This window comes from Enhydra lutris, unplaced genomic scaffold, assembly GCF_002288905.1.
Source record: "Enhydra lutris kenyoni isolate GAN:26980312 unplaced genomic scaffold, ASM228890v2 scaffoldscaffold98, whole genome shotgun sequence".
Classification (NCBI taxonomy): Eukaryota; Metazoa; Chordata; class Mammalia; order Carnivora; family Mustelidae; genus Enhydra; species Enhydra lutris.
The window spans coordinates 1,516,466-1,529,834 of NW_019154182.1; the positions used below are offsets into that span (position 1 = coordinate 1,516,466).

Genomic DNA, 13,369 nt, shown 5'->3' on the forward strand with positions numbered 1-13,369 from the left:
ATATACCTTTGTTGCGTGAAGAACCAAACAGTACAGAAAGAAGAGAGTAGGCCAAATGCCAGCCCTCAAAGCCACTCGAGGGGTCAGGGGGAGGAGCTCGTACATGATGAGGGTACCATGCGTGGTTTGGTGGGAGCGCCTTTGGCCCTTCGTGTTCCTGAATTAGCCTTAGAGCAAGAGAGGGTGGAAAGATTCAGGTAGTCCTGGTAGAAACGGGTGTTTGTGGAAAGGTATTTTGTCTCTGAGCCATGATTGCACAACAGAAAGGGGTAGGCTCCCGAGGAGATAGCACACATCTCCACGTTGTCATTCGGACACCAGCACACACTCACAGGCATACAACCACACCCGCAGAACTGAAATGAAGGGAGCCCTGCAGTCTTGAAGAGAATGCTTGGGTCCTACTCCTTAGTAGTGTGGACCCTCCACTGACTTGACTATTGATGGAAACTGTCAACTGAGAGACTGTATGGACTAGTTAGTAGGACCAAAGTCATAAACCAGTTGAGAGAAAAAGAGCCCTGTCTTCCAGGTAGTTATTCTGAGGCCCCGGGGAGTTTTCCTGATTCTGTCAGGTTGTTGGACAAGCCCAAACCATGCCTTATTTTCCTCACTTGTTAACATTAATCTTGGAATGGGATCAATCTGTCAGTCACTTAAAAAATAATAATTAAATGGGTAAAATGTGCTCACATTATTATGAAGATACTGTCAATATTCGCTATAAAAACCAAATCAGGCCTCTCAGATCCAATCTCTTGGGATTTGATTAAAAAACTGCTCCTGGAGGAAGTCCTGGAGTCCTCATCTGACGGAGATTTTCACGAGCTTTAAAAGACTAAAATCCCTTTTTAAATTTAGATCAGCAAGCGGGTCTTTTTGGGGCAATCCTCTGTAGCCCCACAAAAGTCATGTATTTCCCCCAAATGCAGTTCGAGGGCTTCATTTGCAAATTGAAGACGAACTGTGTTGGGAGAGAACTGATTGTACAAAAGGACCCAAAGCACAAAATACTACCTCTCCGCCCTTTTTAGCTTTAAGAGTACAGATCTGGGATTTGCTTGAAACTTTTGCAAAAAAAATTCAGGAAAAATAGAGTCAGAACACACAGTATAAAAAAAGTATGTATAAAAAAAGGTGCACAGCTCACAGTTTGGGGAGGAGGAAGATTATAAATACACTGAAAATTTAGAGAGGACAACATATGGAGGGATGAGTGAGCCACCCAATGTTTTCCATGATATATTTTAATAATAATGTTAATAACAATATCGTAAGAATGTTTTATATTAGCATATTCTTTTGTACCCTTCCATGCCTGCTAGAGATGAGCTCATTTCCTCACTACAATAGCCAGATCTGAGAAAGAAGTGTGGCAGGTAACTGTTCTCCCTGCTTTACACACGAAGGAAAAAACTGGGGTCCAGAATGTTTGATTCTACTGATATCGCAAAGCTAGAGCCTTAGTCTCCAGGATTCTTTTTTTTTTTTTTTTAAATATCTTGCCTCTAGCATTTTATTAACATATAATGTAGTCTCCAGGATTCTTGACCAACCCATTTATCATCTTGCTATGGACTGGCACTCATGGGGTGTTTTCTGAATATTTAAGTGTTAGATAGGCTTGAGTCTGCACAATTTCTCAAAGTTTCCCAGTAATCAGGTGATCTCTGGCACCCAAAAGCCCATTGCAGGAGGTTCTAAGATGGTCCCCAGTGATCTCTGTGTCCTGGTAGTCACACCTTGCTTAGTCTCCTTCCTTGGAGTATGGGTGAGACCTGTGCATTGCTTCTAAGCAACAGAATATGGTAAAGGGGATGGGATGTCATTTTCATGATTATATTACATAATGTAATGTAATGTAAGATGTAACTTCCATCTTGCTTACAGACTCTCTCTTTGTCCTTCTCCCTTTCCCTCCTCCTCCACTACTCCTAGGCTTCTCAAGGACTGCCAACAATCATGTGAACTTGGGAGGGACATGTTCCCCACCTGAGCTTTCAGATGAGACCCTGCCATAACTAACACCTTGATTGCAACCGTATGAGAAATGATAAAGCAGAAAACCCAGCTGAACTGTGCTGAACCAGTTTCCTGACCTGCAGAGACAAAGATAACAGATATGTGCTGTTTTAAGCTACTGCATTTATGGTAATGTGTTATAAAGCACTAGATCACTCTCTAGCCACCTCCAAAACTCCCCATCTTCTGTGTAAGCACCGAGTGTGGAGGACCCTGGCTAGGCTGCTTTCTTCCAGGCATCTTCTCTCTCTTTCTTGATTCGGTGATGGTTGCGGTGATTCCACCTCTTGTTCCTTTTCCTCTTGCCAGTGGAGGAGCAAGTAGGGGAGGGGGGAATCCCTTTATGCGATCGAGAGTTAGTATTTCAGCCTTTCTCCTCTTAGCTCCTCTGTCCAGCTCTGGGCCGAGATGAATTAAAACAGAACAGAACAGAAAAGAACATCTCTCTGTCCAGGACCACTGCAGCTTTGCTACAGCAAGCAGAAAACTGAATAGGCTCCAAGGCTATGCAGGTTTGCTTTGCAGGCTGATCCAGCAAGTCTGGGAGTAGGGCGATAATTAAAAATGATCTTTCCCCAAAACAAGTGCTTAATGCATTTGCGCTGATGGAGGGGCCTTTTGTATTCTGCTGGTCTTGGAGCTAAATGATCTTAATCAAGCCGTGCTGAGACCAGAGTTCCCGGATCATTTGTTGTCTCCCACTTATACAACCTTTCACTGAAACAAACGGGTAAAAGCAACATGTTTTTTTTAGGCCATCCGGAGGAGAGAAAGGCAGTGAACCTGTCTTCTGCTAACAGGAGCCATGCCCTGGTCTTAAGCCATTTTATCTGCAGCTTGGCCATGATTCCAACCACCACACAGCATTAAACTGGGGGTTCATGAGGTGTTTTTGAGGCCATCAGAGCTGGATGATGCCGTGCTGTTTGGCCAGTGGGGCCCAGGGTTGGGAAGTTCTGTAGTAACAGCATAGTTTCCTTCCTTTCTTAAAGGACCCTAGAATTCTTTTCAAAGAGGATGCTTAGTTCAGTAGAATTCGCAATGTGCTGATCTTGGATGAAGACCTCCTCACCATCCAGCACAGGGTAAAATCAGAGCCATAGAGTGGGAAGACCCGTCTGAATTCCAGATGCGATCTGAATTATAAACTGGAAAGGGAGCCAGGATCTCCCTCGTGCTGAGAGAGCAGTGGTTTCATCTCAGGCTTCTGTGGACCCGGCTCTGGGTAGTGCATTTTTCAAGAGCGGCGCTTTGGTCCCCTCCCAGCAGCAGGCCCCGGGGCACCCAGCACCTGGCTTGGCACAGAGCACGCATACTGTACACACTTGTTAAGCTTGGTGAATTGAAACTCAGCCCTACATGATTTTTTTTTTTTTTAAGTGTTGGGATTCCGGGAATTCTAAGATCACATTGACTAGAAAACAGCAATGTTTTCTGTGTTGAATGCTGAGCTGAATTTCCTGAGTTGGAAAGAGAAAGCCAGTCGATCTGGATGCAGCAAGAGCTTTTCCCTTTTCAGCAGCTGGGTGGTATTTGGGATTCCTCCCAGCGGGCATGGGGTTAGAGAGTGAAGACTCCGGAGGCTGCCAGCTTGAGTCTGGAGCCTGGCTCTGCACTTGGCTGGGGGGACAAGCCACAGAACCTTTCTGATTCTGTCTCCTCACTTCTGAAATGAGGAAACAGCCATGGCTCAGACAGCTCACTTCATGTCCTGCTCTTTCAGACTGGGACAGGCATGTACTCCCCTAATCCTGTCATCGAGCCTATGAAATAGAAGCACTAATGAGAAAAGCACCATTTTATTTTATTATTATTATTATTTTTTAATTTTTGACGTGGGGAAGCAAAGGCACAAAAAGGGAGAAGGAAGTAGCTTAAACTAAATGGCGTAGCTGGGACTTGAACCCAGGGAGTCTGTGCTCTTGAAAAGTACGCCAGACACAGAATCGATGAAGCGGCGTGGGAGGTTTGGGCTTCCGGTCAGGGAATGAGTAAGTCACAGGGATGAGAGATACAGTACAGGGAGTCTGGTCAATAGTATCGCAATAGTGTTGTGTGGTGCCAGGTGGGGTCTACACTGGGGGGGTGGGGGTGGGGCATAGCACAACATATAGATTTGCTGACTCACTGTGTTGTACACCTGAAACTAATTTAACGTTGTGTGTCAACTATATTTCAACAAACAAACGAACAAACAGCCATGCCATCCGGCTTTCTGTTAGTGACGTCTATTCTCGGGGAGCCTGGGGCGCTGTAAGGACCAAAGGAAAGAAGCTGAACGTGCTTAGTAACTGGGGTACAGATCCAAGGGGACAGCCTTCAGTGGTGGACTATTGGCCCGGAAGCTGTTGCTGGTGGGGGCTCCCTGGGGGGGGGAGTGGGGCGAGCAAGCCTCCAGCTCAGCCCTCCCCTCCCCCCCTGAGCTGTCCCCAGATCCCCGTGGAAGGGCTCTCTCTCCCTTGGCAACCACGCAGTCCACGTCTTGGGGGTGCTGACGGGGTCTGCAACACACACAACCTCTCATACTGGAAGAGACTCTTGAAGGACGGTCATGAGGCCCACGCATCAGGAATTAGTTCCACGCCGCGTCTCCTCCGGGAGCCCGGGCGTGTTAGCTCCCTGGGAAGGGAGCCGCTCTCAAATGAAGAGTGATATGGTAATCGGCGGGCACTGAACCTGTGTGGGGACGGGGGGCCCACGAGCCTTGTTAAGGCTGGTGCTTCACGTGTGCTCACGAGTTCCCTTGCTATCAGTAGGTGATAATCCACGATACTTGGTTAAAAAGCAGGCCAGCTGAGCAGGAAAATGGCCGGCCACCCAAACCAGTCCCCAGGATTCTATCTAAGGCCCATGCCTGCCCAAGTCCTAAGGAACTGCTCCCCCCAGGTGAATGGGTGCTGACAAAAGTGTGTTCCATGCGCACCAGTGAGGACTGGGGTGCACAGAGGGTGCCAGTTAGCTGCCATTATCAGCTTTCTTATGTGTGTGGGGGGACATCGTGTGACTAGGGTGCCGTTTGGAGGATGGGTGAAGAGGCAGATGTGATCTAAGCAAATCTTTAGGCACAGAGGTTTTTTTTTTTTTTCAGAGAAGAGATTCCTCTAGAAGACTAGTCAATGGTAGAATTCCTTTAAGATTTATCACAACTCGGGGCACCTGGGTGGTTCAGTCAGTTGAGCTTCTGCCTTCGGCTCAGGTCACGATCTCAGGGTCCTGGGAGCGAGTCCCACATTGGACTCCTTGCTCAGTGGGGAGCCTGCCCTTCCTCTCCCTCTGCCTGCTGCTCCCCCTGCTCATGCTCTCTCTCTCTCTCTCTCTCAAATAAATAAATAAAACCTTAAAAAAATAAATTAAAAAAAATGGGGTTCCAAATGTTACCTGGCTTAGAAAACTTAATTTCTCTACGTGATTTAAAAAAACTATGTTTTTTTTTAGCCTTTTACACAAGTTGTATAACTTAAGGCAAGTTTACTCACCCCCTGTGGTCCTGTTTCCTCATCTGTACAAGGGGGATTACATTAGAGTCTCAACTAACGAGATAACACGTATGAAGAGCTCAGAAGAGTTACTGACACCCACCACCGCCCAGTGACTGGTGGTTTTCAGGTGTGAAAAGAGGACACGACAAAATGCTTTGCTGTCTGAGAGAGAAAGACTTAAAAGTATGCCATGCAACTCTGAGGAAGCCCCTCCCCTTCCCCAGGCCTAGGCTCCTCCTCATCTGTGTTCAAGAGGTCAGGCTGCCCTTGGGGTTGCGACACCTTACTTCAAATCAGGCTTTCCTTGAGAATTTGTTAAAAATGCAGAGTGTGACCTCCTCTTCCTAGACATTCAGATTCCACAGGTCCTTGTGGACCAGGAAGCTTGATTTTGAAGGAGCAGCCCTCTGGGTCCTCCCTCCCCTGGCAAGGTGACGGGAAGCAGATGCCGTGAGGCCGCACTGGGAGAAAGCCTGGGGTGGCTCTGGGTCCCTGCTGCCCTCAGGAAGTCCCAGATTCTGTCACTGGGCATCTCTGGGGAAGGCTGTTAATGATGCAATGGAGACGAGCATCCAAATGGAGTTGTTCCCTCCACCCCACCCTCCTACTCCCCACTGCGGGGGTGAGTGGGGCTCCCCGGGGCTTCTCTTCTTGTTTCCTGTCCTCCCCTCCTGCCTCCCAAACTGGCCCACAGTAAGGAGCTAAGGCAAAAACAGTGACCCCAGCTCCCTGCCGCTTGTAGGGAGCTACGTGCAGTGCCCACAGGATGCTATGATTTGTTTGGGGCTGGATTCGAGTACATTTATTTGGTCAGCAGCTCTGCAACTCCCCACTATGTGGGCGTGCCACCACAGTGAGCTAGACCCGGCCTGCAGCGCGTGAACGCAGAAGGTTCTGGTGGAAACGAGAAGACAGGTTCTGAGCGAGGGGGCCGGGCCCTGGCAAGCCCGCCTTGCAACAATGCTGTCATCCCCAGAAGGGCACGCGTGGACCATAATGGCTCTCACTACAAATTCTATTAACTCTAATAGTTGTTCTGTGGTGAATGGATAATGCATTTAGCAGAAATAGACTCAATCAATTTATATGAAACACATAAAACTTTCTCATTGAAATTGGCATCTGTTCTTGAACTGTAGGAGCGTGCGTGGAAATGGACAGTCTGCCACCCTTTCTTCTGGGCACATTAACAGTGCCATGGGTTAATTAGAGAGATGGACCAAGGAAGCTCTGGCTCCCTTATACCCTATCCCTTCAGCCCTTAAAACCATGGGGCTGGTGATGGGGAGGGACCTGGAGACTGTCTACTTTAAACTGTTAAAAGAAGCAGTTTTCTTGCCTTTGCCTGTGTTGACATTAGTAGCTCTCCTCTGAGCTCTGCTACTTGGGGGCCTTACTGACATGCCCCAGCTGTTAGATGAGGAGAGAGAAGGTCGTGTGGGGGCAGGACCCTCCCCAGGACCACAGCCTGCTAGTGCAGGCCTGCCAAGGCTGGGCACAGACCTGCTGACTCCTGGTCCAGTGCTCTTTCTGTGGTCCTATGTGGTTTTAATTGTCCCCCTGCCCTTTGGCAAGAGATGAGTACTCAGAAAGCAGTAAACCAACCATCACTAACCAACTCAGAGGCGAGAGTGTAGTTTGATGCCAGGGCTCCGTGAGCTACTAATACTTGTGGGTTGGGCCCAATGTTTGGGCTGGTTCTCATGTAAGTTTTCTGCTCTCGCTATACAACATGTAAGCTCACAGGAGAAGGAGAGAGGGGTAAGGAAGCTGAGGCAGGGTCATGGGCCTTGGGGGTCCTGCCTGTCCTTTTCTGGCTTTGGTGGACGGTGACAGAGACTGCCTGCACATTCATTACTGCTGAGAGAGAGAGAGAGACAGAAAGAGAGAGAGAGAGCTCTGCAGCCCTGTGATTGCATTATCCCAAGCATTTGGTTAACGTAATTGTATGTGCAAAGCTGACAAATGTAATTTTCCCAGACTTAATACTTGCCCCGTTTTCTCTCTCAGTTTCTTCATCTGATTAGCTAAAGTGATTCAGGCTTCCGAGAAAGCTCCGTGAAGCACCTGGATAGGCTTTCCCCTGCCTAGAAGCTCCAGGCGCTCAGCTCTGCCCCGTGGGCTTCGGGGTGAAGGAACCCCTAGAGATGGAGGTCAGGACCTCGTCGTGGGGCTGACTCAGGGGACATGCAGAGCATTTAGGGAGACCTGGATGTGTTGTGAGTGACTGTTTTTAAAAGCCCCTGTGTAACCTTTTTGTTTCTAGGAGGTGCTCTAACACTTGCCAGGAGGAGAGTGGAAACGCCACCAGCTGCCCTTGGCCTAGCCCTGCAGAAACTGACAGCGCTGAATGTTGGCAAGGACATCTTGTTATCTGGTCTCCCCCATCCTTGGCTGGAAGGCTGGGAACTGATGTGTTTCCTGGACAGGCTGGGCCTTTTGTCTGGGAAGCTCTCCTGCTCTTCCCCATGTTCAGTGTTACTCTCTGGACTTGGCTACCTGGAGCGGCTTAGTTGGCTGAAAGATTGTAGACTTCAGGGTCACATCCTGGCTCCATTCTCTACCCACTAGGGGACTCATCCCTCTCAACCATCTTCCCATCCCACAGTGGTAATGACAACAACTCTCCCTGGCCAGAGTGAGGTCTGGATGGGTTGGTGCAAGAAACACCCCAGCCCAGGGTCAAGCAGGCAGATGGGCTCCTGAGAGCTCCGTCCCTTCCCCTCCCCTCCCACTGCAGCCCCCCCACCCCGAGCCCCTACCTCTCCCCTTCTTCTCTAGAGGCGCTCGCAGGCAGAAGCTTAGATCTGGGCCCAGCTTCACCTTGCGGGCCGTCACCTGCTGGTTCACAGGCCACCCCTCCCCGTCTATCCGTGCTCTCTTGTAGACTGGAGTTCTTTGACCGCCTGACCTGGGTCTTGCTCCGCTCAGCATCTCTGAGCACGTAACTGGCCACAGAGGAAGCATACAGGAACTGTGTGTAGTTCTAGATGAAAGCTAGGTGAGGGCGGGCCACAGCGTGGACCCAGGGTGGCCTGATCTCCCTGACCATGAGTGGCACCCAGGGGGCGTGATGGGCTTTGTCCCGTGGGGGTGGGGAAGGGTGACCCTGCTCCTGCTTTTCCTGATGAATCAGGGGGTGCTGGGGCTGGGATATCCGTCAGCTGGGAGCCTACCTCAGTTTCTCCCTCCCCTTTAGCTCCCCAGCGCAGGAGTGGGTTCCCGGGAAAACACGGACTCTGTATTCGGTTTTCTGAAGCCTTTCCAAGGAACCCACTAAGGCTGCAGGGGGATGAATTTGCCTCAGCATCCTCTTCCCTTGGAGGTGGGGTCATTGCAGAAGGGAGTCTGGAGATGGAATGCTGATCCCCCCCCCCAACCCCTGCCCCCTGCTCTGAGGCTGGGTCGGCAGCCACTCGCTGCTCCTTCTATTTGGAGGTGGTGGGGAGCATGGCCGCTTTCCAGTTGCCTCATGATTTTGTTAGTCTGATTGGCTACTGGGCAGACCCTCATCGACGAGCCTTTTAGGGACAGTGGAGTCATATGGCAATAAACCGGGAGTCAGGCTGCTAAATGCCGGCTGCTAAAATCCGAGAACTGAGCTCAAGCCTCAGCCTCCCCACCCCCACCCCGGTCAATCGGTCAATCCATAGGTGTTCCCAGAGCCCCGCTATGTAATCAGTGCTGGTGGCGAGGCGGGGCCAGGGTCTGCCACGAGGTTTGCTGAACCTGTCCTGAATGCACTGCAGGGAGGCAGTCACTGACCAGGACCCAGGGAGTCCTGGAGGTCTGTCCCTGGGGTGGGGTGGTGGGGCGGCGGACGATGGACAGAAGGCCGTTTGCCTCACCTTAGTCGTTTTCATGCACAACGGGGCAGAGTAGGGAAATAGACAGAGGCAGCAGGTTCCCTTTCATGTGGACAAATGAAAAGGTGTTCTGAGGTTTTAGTTAAAGATGAAGGGAGGAGAGGGGAGAGGTGAGGGGGAAAAGCAATGAACTCTTTTCCCCTGGTCCGGCCGCTAGATCAGGCAGGAATCCGGGACAGAGAGAGCTACACCTGGGGTGGCTTTTCAACCAGAGAAAGGAAGGGGTTTCTTTCTTTGAAGATAAACCAAAGCTGATATTTATGAAATAAGTTGAGAGTCAATGAGTTTAGTGTGAAGGTGTAAGTCTCCACTTGTATTTTTTCTTTGTATTTTGCACTAAACAAGGATTTCACATTACAAGCAGAAATTTATCATTTATCTATTGGGATTTTAATAAAGTGATCTTTTATAGGAAAAAGGTTGTGGGTGGACAGTGTTGTGCACACGCTTCTCCAGGTTACTCATTTCACTCCCATACCCAGGCACCCAGACCACCTGGGGGAACCCCTTGACCTGCTAGTGTCAGGCCCCAGCTTCTCTGGGGCGAGGCTCACAGATCTAGCATCTGCCCAGGAACATCATACTGGCTTTGGAAAACGATTCTAAGAGATTTCCTCCTAGTACGAAGAATAGCTGAGAAGTCACACCATGGTTTAGGGCCAGAGGCTGAAGAGGACTGTGTTTGAAGTCCCCATGGGAAGTCCTTCCGCCCGGAAGATGCTGAATCAGACAGCTTTGGAAGGCAGCCAAGCTTTGGGGAATCATGTTGAATCTGAAGCTTTTGGGCCTTTACCCGTGACGGGCTAGCCTGGCTTAGCACAGTGGGCCCAACACTCTTTAGGAGGAGCAGAAATCTGGTGTAAGGTTTGCTTTGCTCTGTAAATGGGGAGTGGTTTCAAGGGACGGAGTTTGAAGAAAGGAGATCGGCTTGGTACTCCGGTGTCAGTTCCTGGGTCCTCCCTGGGCACAGAGGAGAGTTGGTCCTTCGTTCAACTTCCAGATACTCCATTCGGCCAGAAAATTAGAGACCCTAATGACCTTCTCTTATAGCCACACAGCCAGGGTGTAGGTGATGGTCCTTTGAACGGTTGACTCTTTTATTCTTTAAACACAGCTCCCTACCGCCGTCACAGCCCGTATCTTTCTTCTGCCTTTGCAACAACAACAACATGACTTCGCTCAAATTTGTAAGTTGAACCCTTACCTGTGGGGTCAAAGATGGGAGTCTCTCTTGTATTTTCCCAGGCTTTTGGCTCCTTGTTTGGGTTTCTCTCAAATAGATTTCTTGATTTGGGTTCCGTATTCTGTGGCATCTTGTCCTCCCCACTGACTAGAGAAGAGAAGACCCCACGGGCTGAGTTAAGTGAGGCTCGGTTTAAGGGAGAGAGAGAAGTGTGCCCCAGGGGAGGTGGGGGAGGCGGGTGGGCTCAGGAGGGAGAGTGTGGCTGTGGGTCGTCTGGGTTGGGGACAAGTGCCGGGGACAGGGGGAACTCACTGGTGAGATAGCAGTCCAGGCTGATGGAGATATTGTCAAAAGCCACGGTGGCTCTGGATCCTTGTCCCCACCAAGCAACCATCTGCAGCCAGAACCTGTAGGTGTGGTAAGAGGACCATGGGTGAGGAACGGCGTGGGTCGGTCACCTGGCAGGACTCAGCGTCTGGCGGCCGTGTGCCCATGAGGGGCTCACAGCTGCCCTTCTGGTCAGTCTTCCTTCATGGCGGAGTAGTTGTGAGAGGGGAGCTGTCCCCTACTTCCCTGTCTGAGGGATTGTTCCATAGGTTAGTCTATTCTGGAGTTTGGGGGTTGGTTCTGGGGCTCCCTGAAACGGCTCGGAAACTCCTCGGAGACCTCTTTCACTTACTGGGTGCGGAGGGCGGGCAGGAGTGGGTAGGCTTGATATTCAGCGGGTGGTCCCTGAGGGAGCCGAAGTCATTACTAAAATAGCTCTGTACCAACTGGTAACAGCCACTGTCCCCCAAGTGTCCCCTGCTTGTTGTCTCAGGCAGCCTGGCTCCTTCCCGGGTACCCCCTGTTTTCCCCATTATTTAGCAACAGAGAGGTTAACCCCCGGCACAGTGTAGCGGCGGGGCGGGGGGTTCCCTCAAGGATCTGGCATCTCAGCCAATGTCAGTCTCCACTGGGGTTGCTCTGTGTGGTGCTTGACCCGTTGTTGAATATTAAATAATTTGGCTCTGATCCCTGGGAGTGTCTGTAACCAACACAGAGCAGCCTGAATTAACAGTAAACCTACTTAGGTTTGCTCACAGAGAAGGCAGCCTTGAAGTGGGTTTCAAAGGAAGGTGAGGGCTGGGAGGCGTGGATGTGGGGCGGGGAACAGTGAGGGGAGGGCATCTGCGGCGGAGGAACCGGAGTGAGGGACGGCTCAGCGCAGGGCCAGGCCCCTGTGGTTCACGTGTGAGGGGTGCGGAAGGATGCGCTGAGCGGCCAGTGGGTACAAACAGCATCAGGCTTCTCCATGAGCCGCAGTGAGGTCACGGTTTCCTTAGATTTCCCCAGGGGACGCGGCCCGAGGATAAGTCCCCAGCTCCAGCCTAGGTCAGCCCAGACAAACCCAGGCCTGGCATTCTCAGGAGGCAAACAGGGGCTGGGACACTGTCATCTTGGTCTGTTTACAGCAGTTGCCAGGGTCTGCAAGAGAACAGGTGCACGGAGCCCCTTGGGGATGGCGACTAGAAAGAATCACATCCCTGGGTGGAAGAGCGGTGGGGAAGGCCCCACGGCCCACCTTTCCCATTTCTTCACTCCGGGTCACCAGCTCCTCATCCGTCATCCACAGGCTGAGGGGCCAGGCCAGGTGCTGAGCATCCTGGGCATCCCTTCCAGGTGGCCTGGGTTGCCAGAGTGAGTGAATTACCTGTGTGCACTCACTGAGCACAGGGGAGAGGGACAAAACCCCTGTTTTGCCCTAACTGGGCCCTTTCTGGGAGATACACAGCTCCCCTCCCTTCCCTGCTTTCCCTCCCTTCTCTCTGCTCTTCTTCATTACTGAGAGATTAAGGCTGCAAGGTTCTCCACCCGCCACTGGGCCTCTTAGCATGGATGGCATGATGCACGCTGGGCTGGAATGGTCTCTAAATAGAAGAGTTTCTAAAGTGCTCTGCAAGGCAAGAGCAGTGGCAGCTGCTGTTTAAAAGAATCTGATTGACATAGGGAATTGCACATAGTCGGAGTCAGGAACACTCCTAACAATCAGGGAAGACTCAATCAGATGTTGAATCAGATGTAAACATGCAACGAGGCCTCCCTCCACCCACAAGGCCACCCTGCCAACCCTGCCCCAAGTACCCCAGACTCCAGAGGCTGCAGGGAGGGGGCGGGAGGGGGAGGGACGAAGGTGGGTCACGCTGGGGTGTGGGGACAGCAGGTATGGAGCAGAGGCATTCTGGGAATAGTCTCTGGCAGTGGCAGGTTCGGGGGCAGGGAGGGGACAGCAGGACCCATCTGGGATTTTCTGTTCTTCGGGGCACCAGCCAAGAGGCCGGTGGCCATCAGGCCACCCAGATTCAGGAGATTTGGGATTCTCTGCATTGGATGGTACCTGGTTGAGTGTCTTCAACTGAACCTCAGGGAAAGAAGAGATTGCTCTTGGCTCTGCTTCCCTCCCCTCCCTGCTGAGGATGAGTGAGAATTCCTCAAGGTTCTTAGTCTTTCTGATGCAATGAGTTTTTCCTATTGCAGTTCCCCCAAAAGTGCAGATGCCAAGTCACTCTCCAGGTCAGCTGTGGCCTTGGGTCTTGTCTATACTAGGTATATACTAGGTGGAGTGGTTTGGGATTGAGGGAAAGTTCTAGCAAGCACCAGTGAGACTGCTCCAGGATGGAGGGAAAGTTCTAGTATGCACCAGTGAGAGTGCTCCAGGATGGAGGGAAAGTTCTAGCATGCACCAGTGAGACTGCTCCAGGATTGAAGGAAAGTTCTAGCATGCACCAGCTAGACTGCTCCAGGATGGAGGGAAAGTTCTAGCATGCACCAGTTAGACT

At 51.0% G+C, this 13,369-nt stretch overlaps 1 protein-coding gene across 1 annotated transcript in view; it reads right to left on the reverse strand.

Annotated features, from left to right (window-relative positions):
• LOC111139287 (ALK receptor tyrosine kinase) overlaps positions 1-13,369 on the reverse strand; it is a 671,342-nt gene that overhangs the window by 68,841 nt on the left and 589,132 nt on the right. The window contains exons 10-11 of the mRNA XM_022491523.1: positions 10,863-10,957; positions 10,572-10,697 (exon numbers count right to left, since the gene is read on the reverse strand). Coding sequence (XP_022347231.1) covers positions 10,572-10,697; positions 10,863-10,957 — 221 coding nt within the window. The remainder of the gene's footprint in view (positions 1-10,571; positions 10,698-10,862; positions 10,958-13,369) is intronic.